Source organism: Rhinatrema bivittatum, chromosome 5, assembly GCF_901001135.1.
Source record: "Rhinatrema bivittatum chromosome 5, aRhiBiv1.1, whole genome shotgun sequence".
Taxonomy (NCBI): Eukaryota; Metazoa; Chordata; class Amphibia; order Gymnophiona; family Rhinatrematidae; genus Rhinatrema; species Rhinatrema bivittatum.
Genome location: NC_042619.1, coordinates 373455062 through 373477655, shown reverse-complemented (window position 1 = coordinate 373477655; position 22594 = coordinate 373455062). Strand labels below are relative to the sequence as shown.

Here is a 22594-nt window from a genome sequence, read left to right as displayed (position 1 = left end):
AAAATAGCTCTTTCAATGGTTCCTGAACCAAATGCTCCATGAAGTAGTTGTTTATTCCATCCAGGAACTTTGTGTCTCTACCATGTCCTGTTGTTACATTTCCCCAGTCAATATTGGGGTAATTGAAATCTCCCACTATTATTGCACTGCCAAATTGGTTAGCTTCCCTGATTTCTCTTAGCATTTCATCATCTGTCTTACCTTGCTTCTCCAAAGCAGCACAAGTGTTGCTTGACTGAATTTGGAACCACTCTATGATGTCCCTGAAGGTCTTCTCTATATACCTCTCTGTCTGTCTCAGCTTCTACAGGTCTGCCACTCCCACCTCCAGAGATCAGATTCTGCTCTCAGAGAGCCAGGAGTTCTTTGCACTGGGTGCACACTTGAACAGGTAGAATATATGAATATGAGAGACTTGGTGCAAAAGACTGGATAGCCTCCAATTCACTGCTGGACTTCTGTCTGCATCTTAGTATCATTAAGTAGGTAAGGTTTTTAGAAGCTGATTAAGGAGTAGGTATGTCTCTCAATTTAAGGGATTTTAAATTATTTGGTGTCTTTTAAAGTCTAACAGGTGAATTTTAAAAGCCTGGCACATGCATTGATTAGGAACTGGGCAAAGATGTTGGGCCAGCACATGCCGAGTGGATTTTAAAAGCTGCCCAGATACATAGGTTATCTCCCTCTGTGCACATAATTTTTTTTTTTGCTTTTTTTTTTTTTTTTTTTTTACAAAAAGCAGCGGAGCATGGGTATTCCTGGATTTTACCTTCAAATAAATAAATACTTATACACAGTGGCACACCGGGGTCCCCTGCCACATAACTTTACTTCTGCTATGGATGACGTGTAAGTCATAAAACAAAAAAAATTAGGTTAGTCAGCGGGGTTTTAAGCACTGGGGCTAATGGGGGGATGTTAGGCTATTAAACCAGGGGGATTTGGAAGGCCTGTCTCTTAACTAGGTGAACTGGGAACAAACTGGTAAAACAGTAGGGGTGTGCGTTTTCGACATTTTGGCAATCCGCAATGTATATGTCCCTATTCGTTGTATTATGGCGAACCCCCACGAATACGTATCAATAACGAATAAACCCCCCAAGACTTACCAAAAGTCCCTGGTGGTCCAGCAGGATCCTGGAGCAATCTCCTGCACTCGGGCGCCGATAGCCTTTGCCCTCACTATGTCACAGGGGATACCGGTGCCATTGGACACCCCCATCACATGGTAGGAGCAATGGACGGCCTGCACCATCTTGTGCGCCGGCCGTCCATTGGATAGGCACTAATTTCTGAAAGTAAAATGTGCGGCTTGGCTGCACATTTTACTTTCAGAATCGCGCGGGAGTAACTAATAGGGCCATGCAGTTGCGGGCCTGTATGTCTGGTAGTGGCCTACAGGGTCATGATCAAACTCTGTGAGTGTAAGTGTGAGTGTAAGTGGCACCTGCCTATAAATTAAAGGATGAGCTAGGGAAATTCAGTCTAACTTCTGTTAGTCAGCCAGAGTGACTCAACTGCTCTCTTGATTAACAAATTTTGGCACCTAATCAAACCAAATCACACTACCTTAACACCTTTCCAAGGTGAGTAACTGAACTGAACTTTTCAACCTTTTTACTTAGGTATACACTGCTCCTAGCTTATTTCTAGCTTCTGGCTTTTTTTTTTTTTTTTTTTTAAATATACAAACACTAACTTCTGCTTATTAGCTGCCTTACTATTTAAAAATAAAAACAGTCTAACTTCTGTTTATTCACTGCCTTACTATTAAAAGCACAAACACTAAATAATATTCCCCAATTGTTAACTTCGCCCTAATACCTTAAAAAAAAAGAAAATTTCCCAAGCAAAAACTGATTCCTTTCAGCCACCAGCAAGGTGATCCTCTCAGTGCTCTCTACCAGGGAACATTATTATTATACCAGGGAACATAATTATCCTTTACCAAAAGAAATCACTCTCTAATAGGAACAAGGTATCACTACATATAAAAGGAACTATAAATAGCCAATCTCAACCTCATGATCAGTAAGAGGGTGGGAGTTAATCCAGCTGTAAATCCAACAGCAGTTTGGTGAACAGGTCGCAACCCATACTTTGAAAATATAATCAAAAGATCTTCCTAAAATCATTGTCGTCACTGAAAAATATAATTACTTATATCTATACTCTTCTTACATCCTATAGTCTTCTTTATCCCTGCACCTATTTTTCCCAGTTACAATTTCAAACTGATATACTTCTGTTGCAACTATGAGCAAAGAATTGTGGTTGTTAGTCCACTTGGATGTGGAGAAATAAGGATTAAAAGTTGAGGCAATGCCTTTTTAGTAGACTAACAATGCATCTATGACTGATTTTAAAATACAGTGTGGCCCATGGAAAAGTAGTCCGCCTCCAATACCTGTGCATTGGAGGCAGACTACTTTTCCATGGGCCACCCTGTATTAAACAGTTAAAAGAAAAGGAGAAATGTTCTTACCTGTTACATTTTCTTTCCTTGAATTCTGCTATACAGGTGGGTTATGTCCCCCGACCAGCAAATGGAGGTGGCGCATATGACTTGAGCAGGTTGATATAAATCAGTTATTTACTCTCTCAGATAATAAAAGGACTAGAGGACATGCCATGGAGTTAGCAAGTAGCTCATTTAAAACAAATGAGAAAATTCTTTCACTCAACACATTAAGCTCTGGAATTCATTGCCAGAGGATGTGGTTATAGCAGCTAGTGTAACTGGGTTTAAAAAAGGTTTGGATAAGTTTCTAGAGGAGAAGTCCATAAACTACTAATAATGAATAAGGAATAGTAGCATGGGATCTATTTAATGTTTGGGTACTTGCCAGGTACTTCTGACTTGGATTGGCCACTGTATGCTGGGCTTGATGGACCCTTGGTCTGACCCAGTATGGCATATATTATGTTCTTATGTTCTGAAAAGTCAAAAACATACACCGGCAGTTGTGTTCTATAGCAGTTTTACTGATTTAGGAGATTATACGATTAATATTTATTATTGTTAATCCACGGTTTCAGCTGTAAGGGACACAAGTATCAGTTTTCACATATACATACACAAATACATATAAGGAAAGTGTGTGTGTTAGCTATGATATATGGGTTTAGGTGGAAGTGGCAATGTGCCGGTATGGGAAATGTTAAATGAATTTGTGGCAAGTCTGCCCTTCCGGCTATTTAGATTTGGCAACCCTATGTATAGATATATGTCTAATGTTGAATCATTAATTTAATACAGGTATGGAAGCATATAAGCCTTGACATCTGGGGGGTGTTACTCCAATATGTATAAATTCAAGACGTCTTGAACTTGGTGCCGGTCTATGTCCTTAAGAGTTGGTGAGGATACAAGTTGAAGGTGGATTTAGAAGACATCAGATTGATTATCAGCATTGGTAGGATTGGAAAGAAAACATGCTAGTACTATTGGATTAAATGGTGATGGGTGATAGGTAGTTAATGTTCTATTATAGATGGATGCGATAGTAAAGTTTATGTTGAATGGTATTTTACTGTTATTCATAGAGTCCAGTGCTATTGTATTTTATTTATTGTCATTTTTTGCCATTTTTCATTGATATTTATTGTTATTTATTAATTATTTATTAATTGTTATTGCATTTATTTTCATTTATTAATTGTTATTTATTAATTGTTAGCATTGTTATATATATATATTTTATTCTGTTTCTTGGATTAACTATGTTCATTGTAAACCGCTAACTTGAAGTGATAGTTACTGTTCATTGTAAACCGGGGTGATATGTATATTATACAGGAACCTCCGGTATATAAATCCTTAAATAAATAAATAAATAAATGTGTTGACACCACGTGCAAATTATACAAGTACCAGTGAAGATTTATCCCTCTCTGTGGAAAACGCAAAGTAATGTAGTGTTTAAAAAGAAGACAGCTCATGCCTTTGGTGCTATTAGTTACATATGATCTTGGTACTATTAGTTACATATGATCTTGCTAAAATTGCTAAAAATGCTAAAACTGCAATAGTGGCTATGATGATGTAATAGCTATTATGAATGCACAAGTTGTCTAAGGTGCTGGGCAGGGGTTCGGAGGGAGGGTAGGGGATGGGTGGAGAATGGGAGGTGGGGTGAAGGGGGGATTTCTGAGGTGTTCCGGGAATTTACATTTCGATGTTTAACTTACGTTTTATTCAGCTTTGTATTCCATTTTTCATGTTAATAATCTGCATTCATACTTTGTGTAAAAATGGTTGAAAATGAATAAAAAACATTACAAACAAAAAAAAAAAAGAAGACAGCTGCATATGAACATATATTCATTTTGGAGAAAATCATTATTCCCTGAAGAAGCCCTTATGTACGGGCGAAATGAGAGCCTCGTCGGATTAACTTACCAGTCATCAAAGGATTAATGTATTAGTTATTAAAATAACTGCATGATGTTGATACATAAAGATTCATGTATTAGGTTATGATTATATGGACACAAAGAGCCGTGTATCAGTGATATATGGAGAACTATGTATATATAAACGCTATATGAAGTTGTATGGAGGAGCAGTTCATGATACATGAGGGGTATTAATCATGCAAGTTATATAAGTGTACAAGTATGTCAGTAATTTTATGAGGTATGAGTGGTATGGATGGAGTGCGTGGAGGGTAAGGTATGTATGGTAATGTTTTAATTATATGTTGATGGTGTAGTCACATAGTGGGACTTATGTAAAATGTTTGTTAAATAATGAAAAAACTGTGTAAACAATAAAATTTGGGCATTATATGTTGCCGAGTTCCTCTGTATTGAGTGTATAGTCTATATATGGAACAGAGGTAATGCACGTGTTTTGCTGACCTGGTGAATATAAATGTGGCCATAAGCATTAAGCTGCAAAGTGCTTCACATGTACAAGCAAGCATATGTTAAATTAATCCTATAACATTGCAATAACCATAGGCACAGGAGAAACTATTAGCAAATACCTGCAATCACAATGGTAAAACAGTTAAACAGAGTAAAATTATATCGAGACCAATGACGGAGAGAGTCCACATAAGCATGACCAAAATCCAGCAGCAGCCATAAAATATTTTTTGATCCTCTAATCACAATGTCTCAGTAAAATGCTGAGGGAGCAAAAGCACATTCTGGGACTGACTGCATACTTGGCATGATTTTAGTAGATTTTGTAGCCCCAAAGGCAACATCCAGCTAATGATTTATTTTATTTTTTAAATGAAATACTTGTACGTTGCACAAAATTATGAGGTTTAAAAGTGCTCATTTGTTATTCCACACACTTGCTATTCAATTTTGCTATAACTGGTACTGAGCAATACTATGAGTGCATGATAGAGCATATTTTTGGGAAGGTTGTGAGAGAAGCTGAAATGCAATACAAAAGCACTCAGGAAAAACACCACACTTGATACCACCACACACCACCACTGAACAAGTCCATAAATTAGTCAGGAGATGCATTCAGACTTACCATCACCGACATGTACTTTGTGATTGTCTATGCTAATAAATCCAATCAACAGGCATGGGGAACGACAGGAGCATGAAACATTCACTTCACTTCATAACCATCAAATTTTATTGGGGCGAGCACATGTAAACATTTGGCTTACATAATTCTTTTCATCTTGCCTTTTAGAGCTGTTGCAAAATTTCATACAGATTTAATATGAAAATTACTGAAATCACAAAATATTTGTTACACAGAACTTGATTTATTGCACCATTTTAGTGAGCAACCAATACTTATGGGTTCCATGCTACAACAAATACAGATTGTACAGGGTATACAAATAAGGCATCTTATAGGACCTGCTATTTATAGTTGAGTGGGCCCTTAATTATTTTTATGAATGTGAGATAAAACTTTTGAGGGCCTTTATATACAAACTATTTACATTCAAAATAATCAGGAGATGGAGCTTCTGCCACCTGGCCCATGTACACATTATTACAAAGACAGAATATGGAACAAGCAAGTGTTTTAAGGTATATTCCCTTCTTTGCATCCCTGCTTCAGTAAATAAGAAATGGTATCAAGGCTTGCTAAGTATGTTCTCTGAATTATAAGTATTTTTTTCTAAAAAAAAAAAAAAAAGTGGTGGACGTGAAATATCTCTGCAGAAGTGTTGCAAGCAAAAATATGGTACTGGAATTTAAAAAGGCACGATAGGGTCACAAGATCCATACTGGTGGGAAAGCAAGGCTCTAGCTGAAGATCAAACATGGTCTGCAGTAGCTAAGCAATATGGGCAGACTGGACAGACCTCACACGATTTGTGGGTACCATCAGTTCCTACAGTTTTACAAGTTTCAGAAGATGATGGCGCGGGGCAACCAGCTGCTAGGTACATCCATCAGCAGCAATTTGTGAACTAATAAAACAAACAATGGTACCCAGATTCAACTGAGCCTACGTCTTGAGGTTCCAAAATATGTCTGCTGTAGGTCAGATAAAAGGACTCTGCCCATTCTGAAATGGCTTAACACATTCCTTCCTGAATAAGGCAGTTACTGGATAGCCATAGCTCATCACATGTTACGAGTATCTTTATTGTACAAACTCTCCCAACTGCTTAACACAGCATAACATCAGTTGTGATCTTCCTAATGTCAACCACCACATTTCTTGGTTTTGTCAAATCTCTGCTAGAAAGATCTATAACAATACTCATTAAAGGCCAATCTTCATTACATCATCTCTTTTTGTATATCGCATAGCATTATTTATTTAAAAGTTTTTCTATACTGTCATTAAGTTATTTACCATCATAACGGTTAAAAAATGGCACAAATAGAGGAGATTATCTCAAAATTTTACAATAGAGGTGCCAATAGTATCTGGTAATAAATAAAGATTAAAAGCTATTTGGTTAATGACATGGATTTTCCATTGATGCATGTCTGCTAGGAGATAACATGTGGTTCATTCATGGCATTACGGGTTATTGACTACGATTATCTGTGTGATAAAAAAATAATTTCCAGGTATGTACTTGGAGATTACGTGTTAGGTGCTCTATTCCTGCTCTTCCTTACTTGTTTGCGCCGTTCTCTTTGTAAAAGGCCTGTTTGAAAAGCCAGGTTTTGAGGTTTGTTTTGAATGGTTTAAAATTTCTCTGGAGTTGTAGCTCAAGGGGCATAGTGTTCCATAACAAGGGACTGGCCAGAGATAGTGCGCGTTCCCTGACCTGGGTAAGCCTTGCTGTTTTTACTGATGGAAGGGTTAAGAGAGCTTTGTTTGCTGATCTTAAATGTCTGTGCGGTACACGTGTACTCGAAGTGCTGTGTTTGGCCATTCAGCTTTTTCGTCATGGATCAGTTTGTGTATTATGCAAAGTGCTTTAAACTGAACTCTTGGTGTAAAATGTTTTGATTCACAAGCCAAAATCAAGTCAGGCACAAGTACTACTGGATTCAATTCAAATGCAGAAGATGAAGGGCAGAGAGTAGGGGAAGACAGCATCAGCCTTAGAAAACTGAATCTAGCTTTCTGCATTATAAAATTAGAATTTCCTTAAATATCCACTTAAAAACATCAAAGCTTTAGCATGATATATGCTTCATTTAAAAAAAAAAAAAAAAAAAGTTTTTTGCTTGCACCCTCTAAAAAAGTGACAGTAAATAAAAGGCAACAGCTCAATGGGAAACCTTTTTAGAGCATGAAACTTTCCTTTTTTGAAAAACATTTAGTATGCTGTAGTTTATAAGACAGATCTTTTAAAGTATGATGAATGCATTTTTTATAAGCTTAGTCAATACTGTTCCCATGATTAGGTTTTCCTTATAATTTAACGAACCTCAATAATCACTAGCCATCTACATGATCCAATGTGCAGTGTGCCAATTATACATAAGAAAAACCCGTTCAGTATTTAATCTATTTTTTGGCTTTGACGTTTCCTTCTGCGCCACTGCTTTCTTCCGTACTACAGTTCCAGTTTGTTTTTTCTTTCTATGCACCACTGTTTTAATGTAAACCAGCATGATGTGATTTTATCATGAATAAAATAAAATAAAAATAAATGTTGAGATGGTAGGGGAGAGCAGGGGGAAGAAAAGGAAGGGGTAGAAGAGGGAAATATTACGATTTAAACTGGTAAGATCACAGACACTGGCGTAAATGCTGGTGCTAGTTAGCTGAGGCTCCACGCCTGAATGTAAAAGTCTATGAAATAGCCTTTCATATGCATGCAGCCCACCCCACTCCTATGCCTTCCTCTACCAGCATATTACCTTATCAATACAATGCATGTGTAAAGTTGTGGGTGTGTATAATAAATCGCATTAACTTTTGATCTAAAAAACCGTTCATGGCGCACAACTGCAGCTCAAGAACCTTCCAATAGGCTATGACTTGTTGAAATTGCATACGAAACACTGGAGGTGCTCCCATAAAGACAGGATGGACAGACAGATTGATCAGCACAGAATAGAAAGATTAAGTTCCCCCTTTCTCTGTTTAAATTAAACTTGGTTCTTAGAATAACAATTTATTTATTTAAAAACTTTGATACCGTCGTTCAGTAAATTAACCATCACAACGGTTCACATAAAGGCACATATAGTAATAGAAACTAATTAGGCTGGCTAAAACATTATAGACATGCCAAAAATATGCAGTAACAGGATTCTTTCAATATAAAACTGTTTGTTAATTATTGATTTTATTAGGCTGTTACTATTGCAGTTCATCTATAAAGAGAATAATCTTAAGTGCATTTATTATTTTATCACTGTTAAAATAAGAAAGTCAACTTATAAACTAAACCTGTAATCTAGAATGAAACCTGTACAAAAGGACATGATTTATCACTTCAACAAATAATATTGATCACAAAATTATGTTACCGAATCTTTATGGCAGCTATGTAGAATGTATGTTCCAATAGATTAACCAATCTTAATTTATGTGCCTTCCTGTAAACCGTTGTGATGGTATTTAACTTAACGACGGTATAAAAAAAAGATTTTAAATAAATAGATTTAAAGGTGGGAAAGCAAAGCACACACATTAATCATCTTCAGAGTCACTGTCTTCCTTGCCGAGAGCTGAGCACCGCACTTTGCTCATCAGCTGGTCCTCTATTTGCTTCCTAGGGTTTTCCTCCAGCTCGGTTTTTATCGCACCGGACTCTGAAAGCTTCCACTCCAGTTCTATGGGATAGGGAGACAAAAACAGAGCGAAAAGGAAGTCCATGACAAGAACATTTCTTGGGGGGGGGGGGGGGGGATTGACTCCTTGTAGGCAAACCACTGTAAAATGCCATAACCGGAACAAGCTTGCATTAATCTGAAGCAGCACTGCCTTAGTTTGGAGTGGAAAATTATATTTTGCAGCATGTCTAGCATGCTTCATATATCTAAACATATTTGTGTTACTCCCTTACATTTTAAGAATAAAGCTGGAAAAAACAATTTAAAAAAACAAAACAACTCTGTTAGACTTCAACCACAGCCCACTCCACTCGCTGTATAGTTGCTTCTTCTACTTCCTCCAGAATTCAGCAGGGAACAGGAAAGTATAAAACAAAAAAAGCTGTTGGCTGCCTTCTTATTTTTGGGAAGTAAATTAAAAACAAGAATCATTTCAATTTGTTTTGATGGAAGGTGAAATGACATACTCTGTCTGCATCGAGTCCAAGAGAAAGACGAAGAATCAGACAGAGCTGAAACAAGGTTTTTAGTTTTTGCAAGTAACTAAAAAGAAAACACTTCTGAACTTTAAGGGAAGTGAGCTCTTACGTAACCAGTTGCAAATTTCAAATTTACAATGAGTTAGGTACTGCTGATTAAATGCACAAACCTTATGAGAAGCACACACTCCTAGCACAATGAAAAAAACAAAAATTTAAAAAAAGCACATTTCAGGCTCCTGCCAAGTTACAGTTGGCTCTGCTTTCCCCCGCACATCTAGAAGGGACCGTCCCCTGGATAGATTGGGTTGTAATTTGGTAGGAGGGTTGGCACCTCTGTAAAATACTTGCCCACTTAATTTCAGCCCAATCCATCCATAGAGAGGGTCCCCGATATGTGTGGACAGAGGGCCAGACAAGGTGACAGCAATTGGGACTTTGCACGGATGAAACATGGCTAAACCAAACACCAGCTGAACCATGTGGGGAAGGAAGTAAGGTGGCTCTCAAACTTTCTGGTTTATAAATATGGGGGAAACAGGTCCCATCTGAAACACATAAAATACTGCACGTGAACTCTTGTGGAATGTTTAAGAACCCTCCAGGACAGTGTATGACCTTTCACCCCTCGGTAACATCGGACCCAGCTCAGTAGAAGGTGGTTGCTGATCTCCATATTCTCTCCATGACAGAATAAGGGGAGAGGAAGACTGGGCGCACAGGGCATTATTTTGCAGCTATAAAAGCTGTTTTATGTGCACAAATGGCTTGTTTAGAGAATGTGTTGCTCTTTGTGTTAAAAAAAAAAAAAAAAGTACACACATCACTTCTGCATGTGCTTTTCTACACGCAAAAGAGGTATTCTGGGGGCTGGTTGGGATTTGTTACACACTTATTTTAAAAAGTATGTGTGTAAAGCTGCACACACAAGTTACACTGCATGAGGATCAGGTGAAACTGTGTGGGACAGATTTTCCACATTTCAGAATCTTTATTTATTTATATTCTGCCTTTTAAATTTAAATTAAATTTAAGGTACTGTAGGCATTTTCCTGTCCCCAGGGGGCTTACAATCTAGGAAGCCAATGTGATAAGTTGTCCAGTTGTGAGCAAACTTTACTGCCGATGTGCACTTAAGTTAAATGCTCACACATAGAAATTCCATTCTAACGATGGCGTTAGCTATTTCTCCCCAATGCAGAGAAGTGGGCTGGCCTACCTCCTGTTCTCTTAGCACTGGAAACTTAACTCCTAGTCTGGGGGAGGAAACAGAGATTCGAGGGCTAACGCAAGTCTACGGGAGGGAGCTAGAGTTCCAGTGCTGGGACATGTAGTCTGTATTTTATGAACAGAAAACGTGCTTTGTGCACAAAAAAAAAATAAAATAAATAAAAAATAGTTTTCTCCCTAATAAAATATAATTTGTGTGCTCCAAAAAAAAAAAAGCTGTTCAGAAAGCATTGTTTGTGCACATAAATCATATTTTCTGTGCATATGTACATAAAGGGGCGGATTTTAAAAGCCCTGCTCGCGTAAATCCGCCCGGATTTACGCGAGCAGGGCCTTGCGCGCCGGCAGGCCTATTTTCCATAGGCCTGCCGGCGCGCGCAGAGCCCCGGGACTTGCGTAAGTCCCGGGGTTTTTTGTCGGGGGCGGGCCCGGGGGCGTGGTTTCGGCCCGGGGGCGTGGCTGTGCCCTCCGGAACTGCCCCCGGGTTGCGTCTCGGCGCGCCAGCAGCCTGCTGGCGCGCGTGGATTTACTTCTCCCTCTGGGAGGCGTAAATCCGTGGACAAAGGTAGGGGGGGGTTTAGATAGGGCCGGGGGGGGTGGGTTAAGTAGAGGAAGGGAGGGGAAGGTGAGGGGAGGGTGAAAGAGAGTTCCCTCCGAGGCCGCTCCGATTTCGGAGCGGCCTCGGAGGGAATGGAGGCAGGCTGCACGGCTCGGCACGCGCCGGCTGCCCAAAATCGGCAGCCTTGCGCGCGCCGATCCAGGATTTTATAAGATACGCGCGTATCTTATAAAATCCAGCGTACTTTTGTTTGTGAATGGTGCGCCAACAAAAGTACGCGAACGCGTATTTTTTTAAAATCTACCCCAAAGCATTTTTTGCTGTGCACTAAGCCTTTTCTTTGCACACTTGTTCTGGTTTGTGTGCATTTTATTTTATTTTTAGTCCTGATGCATTAGATTAGCATACCATGAGCTTACTGCATCAGGAATTAAAAAAAAAAAAAAAGCAGAAATATATACTTTTATCTCTCGCAGGTCAATTTGTAAAGCCTGAATAAAATAAGTTTTAAGAAAGAAACCTACCATTAAAAAAAAAAAAAATTACTCTTCCAATTTGTTCGTTAGGCAGGAAAAAAAAAAGTTAAAATAAGAATGAAAATGGTTTCACCACCAGCAGTAATGTTACTTTATAGTCTCTCAAATTGGATGACTTCCCAGGAGATAAAAATCAATTTTAGAAATTAAGCACAAGCTCTCCCTTGTTCCCCACTGGCAATTCAATTTTTAAATCTAACTCATGTCAGACAAAAAGAAATGAGTAAAGGTCAAGTCACAGCCCTCAGCCTCCCAATAACTCGCCCATTTCCACAGGAACATAAAATGGATACGAAGGCACTCTGAAGTGTAATATCAAGGTGACTCGTACATCGGTGCAAGATTAATTCCTTCGCCCTACTACAGCAACTGAAAATCAGTTCTTGATGAACTAAACATGAGAGAGCTAATAACTAACAAGTGGTGGTAGAAATACTTGCAATCTGAAGTAAAATTAAACTGAGGCCCATGTTTTCATCAGCTTTTCTTCAGGAAACTCTGTGTTAATCATAAGGCCATCATCAGCTATTCCCCACTCCACCCCACAATGAAATCAAATAATTAATTTTATTAAAAGTAAACGTACCTATCACTAAGTAATTACACGACAATGGCTTGTGTTACAATTTACTCTGCATGCGTCCAACTACACGTTGTCTTAGGAATTTAATGAGGTCCCACTTATTGCAGCAATTGCTATCCTCTTCCCTTTCATAATGCTTTTCTACTACTTAATTACATTTCACCTAAAATTGAAATTCCATGGCGGATGTAAAAAAAATGCATAAGTCTTAAGAACATAAGAAAAAATTGCCATGCTGGGTCAGACCAAGGGTCCATCAAGCCCAGCATCCTGTTTCCAACAGAGGCCAAACCAGGCCACAAGAACCTGGCAATTACCCAAACACCTAGAAGATCCCATGCTACTGATGCAATTAATAGCAGTGGCTATTCCCTAAGTAAACTTGATTAATAGCAGTTAATGGACTTCTCCTCCAACTTACCCAGATTAAAAAATGACCAAAAGAAGATTCATGAGGCAACGGCCATGCGGGAATTCCCACACATGGTCAATAAAACTCAAAATTCTATCATCTTTGAGAGTCTATTCCAATCAGTGCCGCTGGATGACATCGCCCAAATGTAATGGCTAATTCAGCTTGTTTATTGATGGAAAACCTTCTGCTCCTCTGAGCTTCCAGCTCAGTCAGATCCAGCTTCTATTGAGCAACAGCATCAGGAACTTTCATTTACATACGAAGTATCAAAGCTTATTGGTTAAGGGTAGTAAATGCCACACCAGCAAGTTACCCCCATGCATGCTTTCTTCATTTCCTTTAGGACTTGGCCATAGAAACAGTCCTGTGCTTTTTTCCCTTATGCCCGCATAACAGTATACCAAGACCATGGAAGTTAGAGCATTCTGTTGTCGTCTGAATTCAATTCCTTTTATCCCCTTGCTGTCTTAGCGGGGAGCAATGTTGCAGTTGCATTAAATACACAAAAATGGAGATCCAATGATACTAGACACTTATAAAATATCAATATATATGAAAAGTCTAGCACAAATGTAAATAAGGATTGTATGGAAACATCTGGGGAAACCTCATAGTGCCTTGAATAGACTATTTTGATGCCTATATGGCTACTGCAAATCCAGCCCCACCACTGTGGATGTCAGACAGGTTTGTAATCATCGGTTGCCCCAGAAGGTATGATGCTTTGCTATCATTTGAGGTAGTTGCATTAAAAGCATCAAAGCACATTGGTTAAGGGTAGTAATCTCCATGCCTTCTGCTAAGGGTAGTAACCGCCATACCAGCAAGTTACCCCCCTGCACAATTATCTCATTTCTGTTCTTTAGCCTTTAGAGATAAATAGTGTTTATCCCATGTCCCTCTGACTGTTTTCTTCTTCACCACCTCCTCCGGAAGGGCATTCCAGGCCTCCACCAGCCTTTCAGTGAAGAAATATTTCCTGACGTTAGTTCTGAGTTGTCCCCCCTGGAGTTTCAATCTGTGCCCCTAGTTCTATTGTTTCCTTTCCAATAGAAAAGGCTTGAAATCCATGCATCATTGAAACCTTTTAGGTCTCTGGACCTTTAAGTGTGTATCATATCTCCCCTATACCTCCTTCTCTTCCAGGGAATACATATTCAGATCCTTCAGCCTCTCCTCATTGTTCTTCTGATACAGCCCCCACACCATTTTTGTTACCTTTCTCTGGACCCCCTTCATCCTGTCTCTGTCCTTTTTGAGATAATGGGCTCCAGTACTGAACACAATACTCCAGGTGAGGCCTCACCAAGGACCTGTACAAGGGCATCACCACCTCCTTGTTTCTTACTGGTTACTCCTCTCTCTATGCAGCCCAGCATTTTTATGGCTTTAGCTATCGCCTTGTCACGTTGCTTCGCCACCTTCAGATCCCCAGACTTTGCCTCTGACATTGCCTACTTTTCCTCTACTTTTCCCTTAGTCTCCACCATTCTCGCGCCTCCTTTCCTAAAGTCACAATGGAGGAAACTGCTCATCTTCTCTCTTCCTCCAAACTCACCGGACTCTCTTCTAGTCTCACTATATACTAATTCTCTTAGTACTCAAATTCCTCTCATGGCTTTCAATATCCTTTTTATGCTGATGACTCCTAGATCTACCTTTCTACACCAGAAATGTCACCAGGCCCAGATCTCAGCTGCTTGGCTGACACTGCAGTCTGGATGTCCCGCCACCACTTTAAAACTCAACAAGGCCAAGATGAAGCCCCTTATCTTTTCCATGCCCACCTCCCCTCTTCCTCCTTCCTCTGTTTCTGTGGATAACATGGTCATTCTTCCAGTCCCATCAGTTGGTAACCTAGAAGTCATCTTCGACTCCTCCCTCTCCTTCTCTATGCATATCCAAAATTCTACAAAAACACTGCCAAAATCCATCCCTTCATTTCTGAACACACTACCATAACCCTTATCCACTCTTTCATCTACTTACGCTTAGACTATTGCAACCTGCTGCTCACAGGTCTCCTGGCAAGCCATCTCTGTTCACTGCAATCTGTCCTAAATTCAGCTGTGTGATTTATCTTTCACCAAAGTCACCGAAAAAAGAAAGAAAAAGAAAAAGAGAGGAAGAGAGAGGGAGAGAGAGGGGGAGAGAGGGGGAGACGTAGTAGTAGTAGTAGTATGACTTGTCATTGGTAAGAATTACTTTTTGCTATTGTCAATTCTCTCTTTTATAATCTCTTTTGTCCATAGATTTACAGTAGAAAAAGATTGTATGGCCTATCCAGTCTTCCCATCTAATTCCCATCACTCCCTCAGAGATCCCCTCTATTTGTCCCATGCTTTCTTGAATTAAAATATTTTTGTCTCTATCACTTCCACTGGGAGGCCATCCCATGCATCCGCTACCCTTTCTGTAAAGAAATATTTGCTAAGATTAATCCAGAGTAATTACTCCAGAGATCAACCCCATCTCATGACCCCTCGTTCTACAGTCTCCTTCCATTGGAAAAAAGCTCACCTTCTGTGCATGGAAAACTGAGATATTTGAAAGTCTCTATCAAATCTCCCCTATCTCATCTTTTCTTTAGGGTAAATATGTTTAGATCTTTGAGTCTATCCCAATATGCTTTAGAACGAAGACCACTGACAAGTTGTAAACACCCAATAAATGCTGCATCAAGAGAAGACTAAGATTTATTTTTAAAAGGAGTGTATACAAAGTGATGTTAAGTCAGGGACAGAAGGTCTTTCTCCGATGATTCCCAACAGACATACTCTTCTAAATGCTGCATCTCTGTGGAAAACTTTGCCAAATTTTAAGCTATCTTTGGTAGTAGAATTTGTTTTTTGATCTGAACTTTCACAAGTCGAGAAAAAGAGATAAGATACTGTCACAGTCACTTGATACCAAATAGCCAGGAGGGATATGGCAGCTGTATCTTCCAAACATATAGGCGTGTGTATATATATATGTGGAAGCTCTAAATGATTTATTTATATATCTATCTCTATATATATGTGGAAGCACTAAAAAAAATATATATATATATATATATATATATATTTTTTTTTTTTTTTTTTTAACCTTTGTGCTCCTTCTAATATAATTGTATTTATGTTTTTGTTAATAATTTAACTTTATTATTGTTGTTTAGCTTTTTGCTGTGTTTTAAATTATTTCACTATTGACGTTTAAATGTATTAGACTAAGGAATTTTACTTCCTGCTTATTCTGTTCATTGTAAGCCGGTTTGATATACATTTTATGCAGGAAAATCGGTATAAAAAAACTAAAATAAATATATATATATATATATATATATATATATATAAAAAATTTAGTGCTTCCACATCTACTTGCAATGAAATTAGCAAGTAGCACATTTAAAACTAATCGGAGAAAATTATTTCACTCAACGCACAATTAAGCTCTGGAATTTATTGCCAGAGGATGTCGTTAGTGCAGTTAGTGTAGCTGGGTTTAAAAAAGGATTGGATAAGTTCTTGGAGGAGAAGTCCATTAACTGCTATTAGTCAAGTTGTCTTAGAGAACAGCCACTGCTATTACTGGCATCAGTAGCATGGAATCTACTTAGTGTTTGGGTACTTGCCAGGGTACAGATACTTATGACTTGGATTGGCCACTGTTGGAAACAGGATGCTGGGCTTGATGGACCCTTGGTCTGACCCAGTATGGCTATTTCTTATGTTCTTAACTGAACCTGAAAGTTGGAAAGTCAAAGTGTTTAACAGACAATAAGGTGACAGCTATTTGCGATATGGAGTTTAAGGGTCTGGTGAATCACCTATTCTACCACAGTGTCAAGTGTGGGGAAAAACTTCCAATACCACAAAAAGGATTTTGAATGAGGCTGAGATTCCTTTAGTTCTTTAGCTCCATCATTTTTCCTGCTCCCTCTCTTGCTGTTTTAGGGAGCAGGAAAAATGATGCCTCAGGAGCAACTCATATGGAAGCATGCAATTCTTAGTAGATTGCATTCTTGGCAAAGACCTTCACCCATAAGTTTTTCTAATGTTCATATAAATCAAGGTTTTTCTCTGAAGAAAATCAGACTCATCTAGTATACTTCCCAATGAACTGAAAATGTTTGCTTAGTCCACGTTACCTTTCAAATGTCTGTGTCTTACAATACTTTGGAAAATAAAATCCATGTTAATGGCTTGCAGTCTTCACATGTTAGGGCACAATACAAAATGCTATAAGGAAGAGGTGCACAACTGATTTTCAGGTTAATTAAAATGAATCACTAGGCACATTAGCATACAATTTGTATGAGAACCGGTTTACTTTGCTTAACTTGGATTACCCAGCAATCCAAACTTGTTTGTGGCCCTCAAAGTCCAAGGCTGTACACTTCTGTCAAAGTCTTCCTTGCTTTTTATTGCTTTGGTGTTTTTCAGCTCAGGAAAACTGAACAGAATTTAAAATACAGGCATGACATTTTGCCAAAAAGGTCCTTATATTCATTATTAAAGAAAATATGCTGAAAACTATTAAATATTCTAAAAGTTTTCCATTTGAATATTCATGATCCCCCTCCCACTCCAATAGTTATGAAGGTTTTCCACTTTAAAATCTGCTTTATCTTTATAAACAGCAGAGAGAGATTCACTTACCATCTTTAGTCAGATTCATGCCTCCAAACACTAGCGGTCCAATAAACTGGGCCCTGATATCACCGTCAAAGTAGACAAAAACAGATGGTAGGTTCCTATCCGGGTAGTTGGGGATACAAGTTGTAGAAATAGCTTTGACAAATTTGACATCTTGAAATTTCCTTGCCAGTCCAGTGAAGTGCTGGTTTATTAGAGCACAGAGAGGAATTCTGGGAAAGAATAAAAAAATGGCAAATTGCAAATGTATCTATAGAACCGTTATAAGGGCCTACTCACCAAAGCTAACACAGAAACATGTTAAACAGCATCAAACACACATCATCATATGTTACTGGTAACATACATTTCTTTGTTACTGATAATGTGGTAAAAATTGGGTGCAATATGTGCCAAAAATGAATGAGCTGCCTTGAACGTCAATGCACGCAAACCATCTAACATTGAAATGGCTTAATATGATTTGCAATAAACATCGCGATCAGTGTTAAGCTGCATGAGTTCACTACAACTTGAGGGGTGTAGATAAGTTGCATCGAGAGCTGAGGCGGGCTAACACCTGCCGATGCTCTTGGGAACCCTCCCCTTTCCTATGAGGCTTAAAGGAGAAGGAAATCTTGAGTTACATCCTCTCCCCAACTCCCAGCACTGCAACGGTCCACCCCCAATGTATGTAAATAAGATGTGCCCCCTTTAGACAACAAAAATGCAAATAATGCCCTCCCCAAATCTTTACCAGCAGGAGCCCCTAGCTATTAAACTGAACAAGAGCGATCCCCAGTGCTCCTGTCCTACTGGCACCATCACCTAAAATGGTGCAAAGTGTCCGATGCTATGCTTTCCCCTGCATTTAAGGGGCAAAAGGAAGCCTTGGGTTAGACAGGTCATACTGCATGATAGTGACAGTGACGCCTACCCCATTATCATCCATAAAGCTCCTGCTGATAAATGGTGGGGGGGGAGAAAGAAGATCATTTTTTGCATTTTAGCTGAGGGCAGGACTTACCTATTTACATATGCTGGGTGGGGGGGGATGTGATCTTTTCAGTGCAGGGAGGGAGGGGATTGTTATTGGAACTCAGGGCCTCCTCTATGGCTCTTTAACCATCACCAGAGGGAAGCCGGATACATAGTACTGCAGTTTGGGAGACTTATCATGGTAATTAAAAAGTACCTTAAAACATGTTTAACACATTTTAGTAATTAGGCCTAGCAATGTAGTAATCAGAGCACAGCACTGTGAACCTGCATACACCATATATGAACTATATGTGAACTATTTGTATTCAAATTTCCACACCTCTGAAAGAGAAAAAAAGCATACAAATCAAACATTTTACTAAAGGCTTCCTTACCCCTGTTTGTATAGATGCAAAACCACCCATAGATCCTTTCCAGCTTTCGTTACTTCTTGCACATAGTCCTGTCCTGATATCTCCAACACTTCTCCAAATTTATTCTTTAGTTGGGTTGCTTGCCACTGTGCTAGTCTTTGCTGTCTGTACGATAATGCAAACAAAAAATTACCTTAACAGATGGTAGATAAACCCCAGACTAATCGCAGGCCTAGCCCCAAGTTTCCTCTTGTAGCTCAGGGGTAGACTCTTGTGGCAAGAGTGAGAAAATTGTACAGCAACGTTTCTGATGTTCTGTGTAACATTTGCATATTAACAAATGTACATGTTATTTTACATTATTAAAATAAAGTAGTATTCCAACTTTTCTTGTGTGTCTGAATAATCTATTTTGTTCTTTGAGTAGGGGAAATGTATCTCCGGGATGTATTACTTAAAGACTGTCATGTAATTGTGTTATTTTGACTAATATAACGTTTGCTGAATTTTAGATTTTTGTGTGCAGAATTCCCCTAGGAGTAACTTACAAGCCTTGACCTTAAATCTTTGTATGTAAGGTAATATTCTACCAAAAGTGACATTAGAAAGTTCAGTAAATACAAGGATAAAATGGGACCTTTTTATGATCTTATTAAAGAGAGACATGTGTTATTTCAACTGAGGGAAGTCTGTTCTTTCCAAGTCCCCCCTCTCCCCATGCGTCACATTCATGAAAGCAATTAATTTAGCCAACTCAGAAACAAAAGTTGGATGCTATGACCTGTACATCTCTATGGCTCGTTCATCTTCCTCATTAAAGTTGTCTTCATTCTCTTCAAGCTCCTCCAAGGTCATGTCCTCGTATGTTTTCACTGAAATGAATAAGACACATCAGTGACAGGCACACTGCAACTCAGGGACGTCTTGCTGTGCAACCAAATTTTTTCTGAATATGGATAACTTTCAGCAGTGCTTTTTACAAGCAGCCAAAACAAAAAAGAAAAAAAAGCTGCTTCTTACAGAAGTAAAACCACAAGGCATGTCGTTGCCAACATTTTATTTTTAAGTAAGTACTTATAAATCATGGTTACATTATTCCACACAAGAAAGGCATCCAAGCACAAGCCCAGCCATGCAATCACACGATTTGTCTTTTATTGTTATGAAATTCTCTATTGATTTAAGTATTGTTTATGGATTGTGCGAGGGTGCTCTGCAGAGATTTAACAATAAACATATCTGGAAAATGTACATCACTAAGCAGAGAAGAGACAGAAGGGCAAACATTATTTTAAGTCATTAATCTTATGCATTGTATAACATTTTTACTTAGTACTGAATGTAATATATTTGCATGACAAAGGCAGTATGAGAAAAAGAATGTTCTGGAAGAGTCTATTGTGAGTTCACTGGGAAAACAGTACTTAGAAATACAGAAGTATGCCAAAGACTGCATTCCATTTAGCTCTATGCTCATCTTACATGCTGAAAAGTATTTGCATATTAAAGACAACAAATTGCATTAACCACTTAAAGAAATATGTTTTGCTTACTAAGTAGCTAGAACATTGCTGCATAGATTTAGAGGTGGTGACCCTATTTAACCTTTTGTATCTGAAACGATCATTGAGACACCTTTTCTTGTTTCACTGAATGATAACACGTAGTGCTCTCCTTAAGATATCTTATTTGCTTTTCTAAATAAAAAGAGTTTTCTCTTCTAGCTGTCAATATAAGTGTTTCTTTCTAGCCCACAATATTAAGTCTCTTAAGCTTGGAAAAGAGACTGTTATTTATTTTATTTGATTTATAGTACGCCTTTCAGCCACTTCAAAAACTCTTATATGCCGCTAGAGCAATGGTAGAAGTAGTCCTAGCAGTTTACAAATTGAACATACATAATAATGAAAGTACTATATAACATTAAAATGAATAAAAAGTACGAAAAGTAACATATGGTTGGAGGAGGTTCATTGAAAGCAAGCTTGAATAAGTACGTTTTTAAGATGTTTCTTAAAGGCTTTGTTGGTAGGAATTAATCTAAGCTTATCCGGAAGAGAGTATAGAGAAGGGCCTGCAACCAAAAAGGATAGAAGTCAAGTCAGGTCTAATCTGGCAAGACGAACAGTGGGAATCTCTAAATAAGCATTTGTTGAAGGAGCGTAGTTGTCTCGATGGCTGGTATATTCGAAGTAAAGCGCACTGTCAGATGGTAGAGGGGTTATGGATTAAGTTGTGGATAAGGCAGAGAATTTTGTATTTAATATGAAATGAAACAGGAAGCCAGTGTAAAGCAAATAAGACTGGGAAAATAAGATCTCTAGTTTTTGAGTCAGATAAAAGTCAAGCAGCAGCATTTTGAGCTAGCTGCAACGGAGGCAGAGAAGAATCAGGTAGGCCTAGGAGTAGGCCATTACAATAATCGAAGCCAGAAAAAATTTGTGAATGAAGAACCAAGCGGAAATCGTTATTAAAGTAGTAATGGTTTTAAGTTTTTTCGAAGACAAAGTTAATATTTTTTTTACACAGAGGAAATCTGTTTAGTCATCGATAGTTCAGGATAAAGTATGAAACCAAGGTAGCAAGCTTTTGAAGAAACTGGAATGGGGCAATTGTCAATAGCAAGGTGAGATGGAAGACAATAGGAAGCTAAGGGTATTGTGGAGAGGTATAATATTTCTGTTTTTGATGTATTTAATTTGAGTAAATTGTGAGAAAGCCAAGTTTTGATAGATTGGATACATAGAGATACAAATGAGAGGGTTGAAGTCCAAGACTGGTTGTAAGGAACAAAAAACTGGATATCTGCGTAAATTTTGAATGATACTCCTAAACCAGCCAGGAAACGGACAAAGAGGTAGCAGATAAATATTTATTTGACGACTTTGTATACCGTCGTTCGGTGGGACCATCACAACAGTTCACAATATGAAAAGAATATGAAAATATGAAAAGAATGGCCAATAAGACAGAACCTTGAGGGACGCCTGATTTAACAGTAAACCAGTCAGAGTGAAATTGAGCAATGTCAATTCTTAGGGAACGATTGGAAATGAATGAGACACTGAACCCGTAAAATTATAGATGCCCTGATCTAGGGACTGGATGACAGCTTACCCATAATCTCTTGGAATCTATATCCACTCCATGAGTGAATCCCTTGGCACCGTTCTTGGGCAGCCATGGGCGGGATGCTGAGTCCATCTGTCTACACTAAGGAAAACGAAATTATCAGGTAAGTAATTTCTCCATCTTCTAGCGTGTAGCCAGATGGACTCAGGACCAATGGGATGTACAAAAGCTACTCCCGATAGGGGTGGGAGGCTGCATACGGTCCAGTTAACACTGCCCTTGCAAAGGATGCATCCTCCCGGGTCTGTTCGTCCAGGCGATAGAACCTGGTGAAGGTGTGCAAGGAGGACATTACCGCTCAGCAGATGTCAAAGGGAGACAGCAGTCTAGCTTCCACCCATGAGACTGCCTAAGCCCTAGTGTATTGAGTTTTAGCCTGAAGGGGTAATGGCTTTTCTACCTCCACATAGGCTCCTGTGACCACCTCCTTAATCCAGCGAGCTAAGGTAGCCCGCAAAGCTGGTTCGCTCTGCTGCCTTCCATCATGAAAGACAAACGGGTGG

General features: G+C 38.8%; 1 protein-coding gene across 1 annotated transcript in view; it reads right to left on the bottom strand.

Annotated features, from left to right (window-relative positions):
- Positions 1 to 5585: 5585 nt before the first annotated feature.
- Positions 5586 to 22594, bottom strand: part of PDCL3 (phosducin like 3) — a 34327-nt gene continuing 17318 nt past the window's right edge. The window contains exons 3-6 of the mRNA XM_029604795.1: positions 19741 to 19831; positions 18981 to 19124; positions 17629 to 17837; positions 5586 to 9186 (exon numbers count right to left, since the gene is read on the bottom strand). Coding sequence (XP_029460655.1) covers positions 9044 to 9186; positions 17629 to 17837; positions 18981 to 19124; positions 19741 to 19831 — 587 coding nt within the window. The 3' untranslated portion in view covers positions 5586 to 9043. The remainder of the gene's footprint in view (positions 9187 to 17628; positions 17838 to 18980; positions 19125 to 19740; positions 19832 to 22594) is intronic.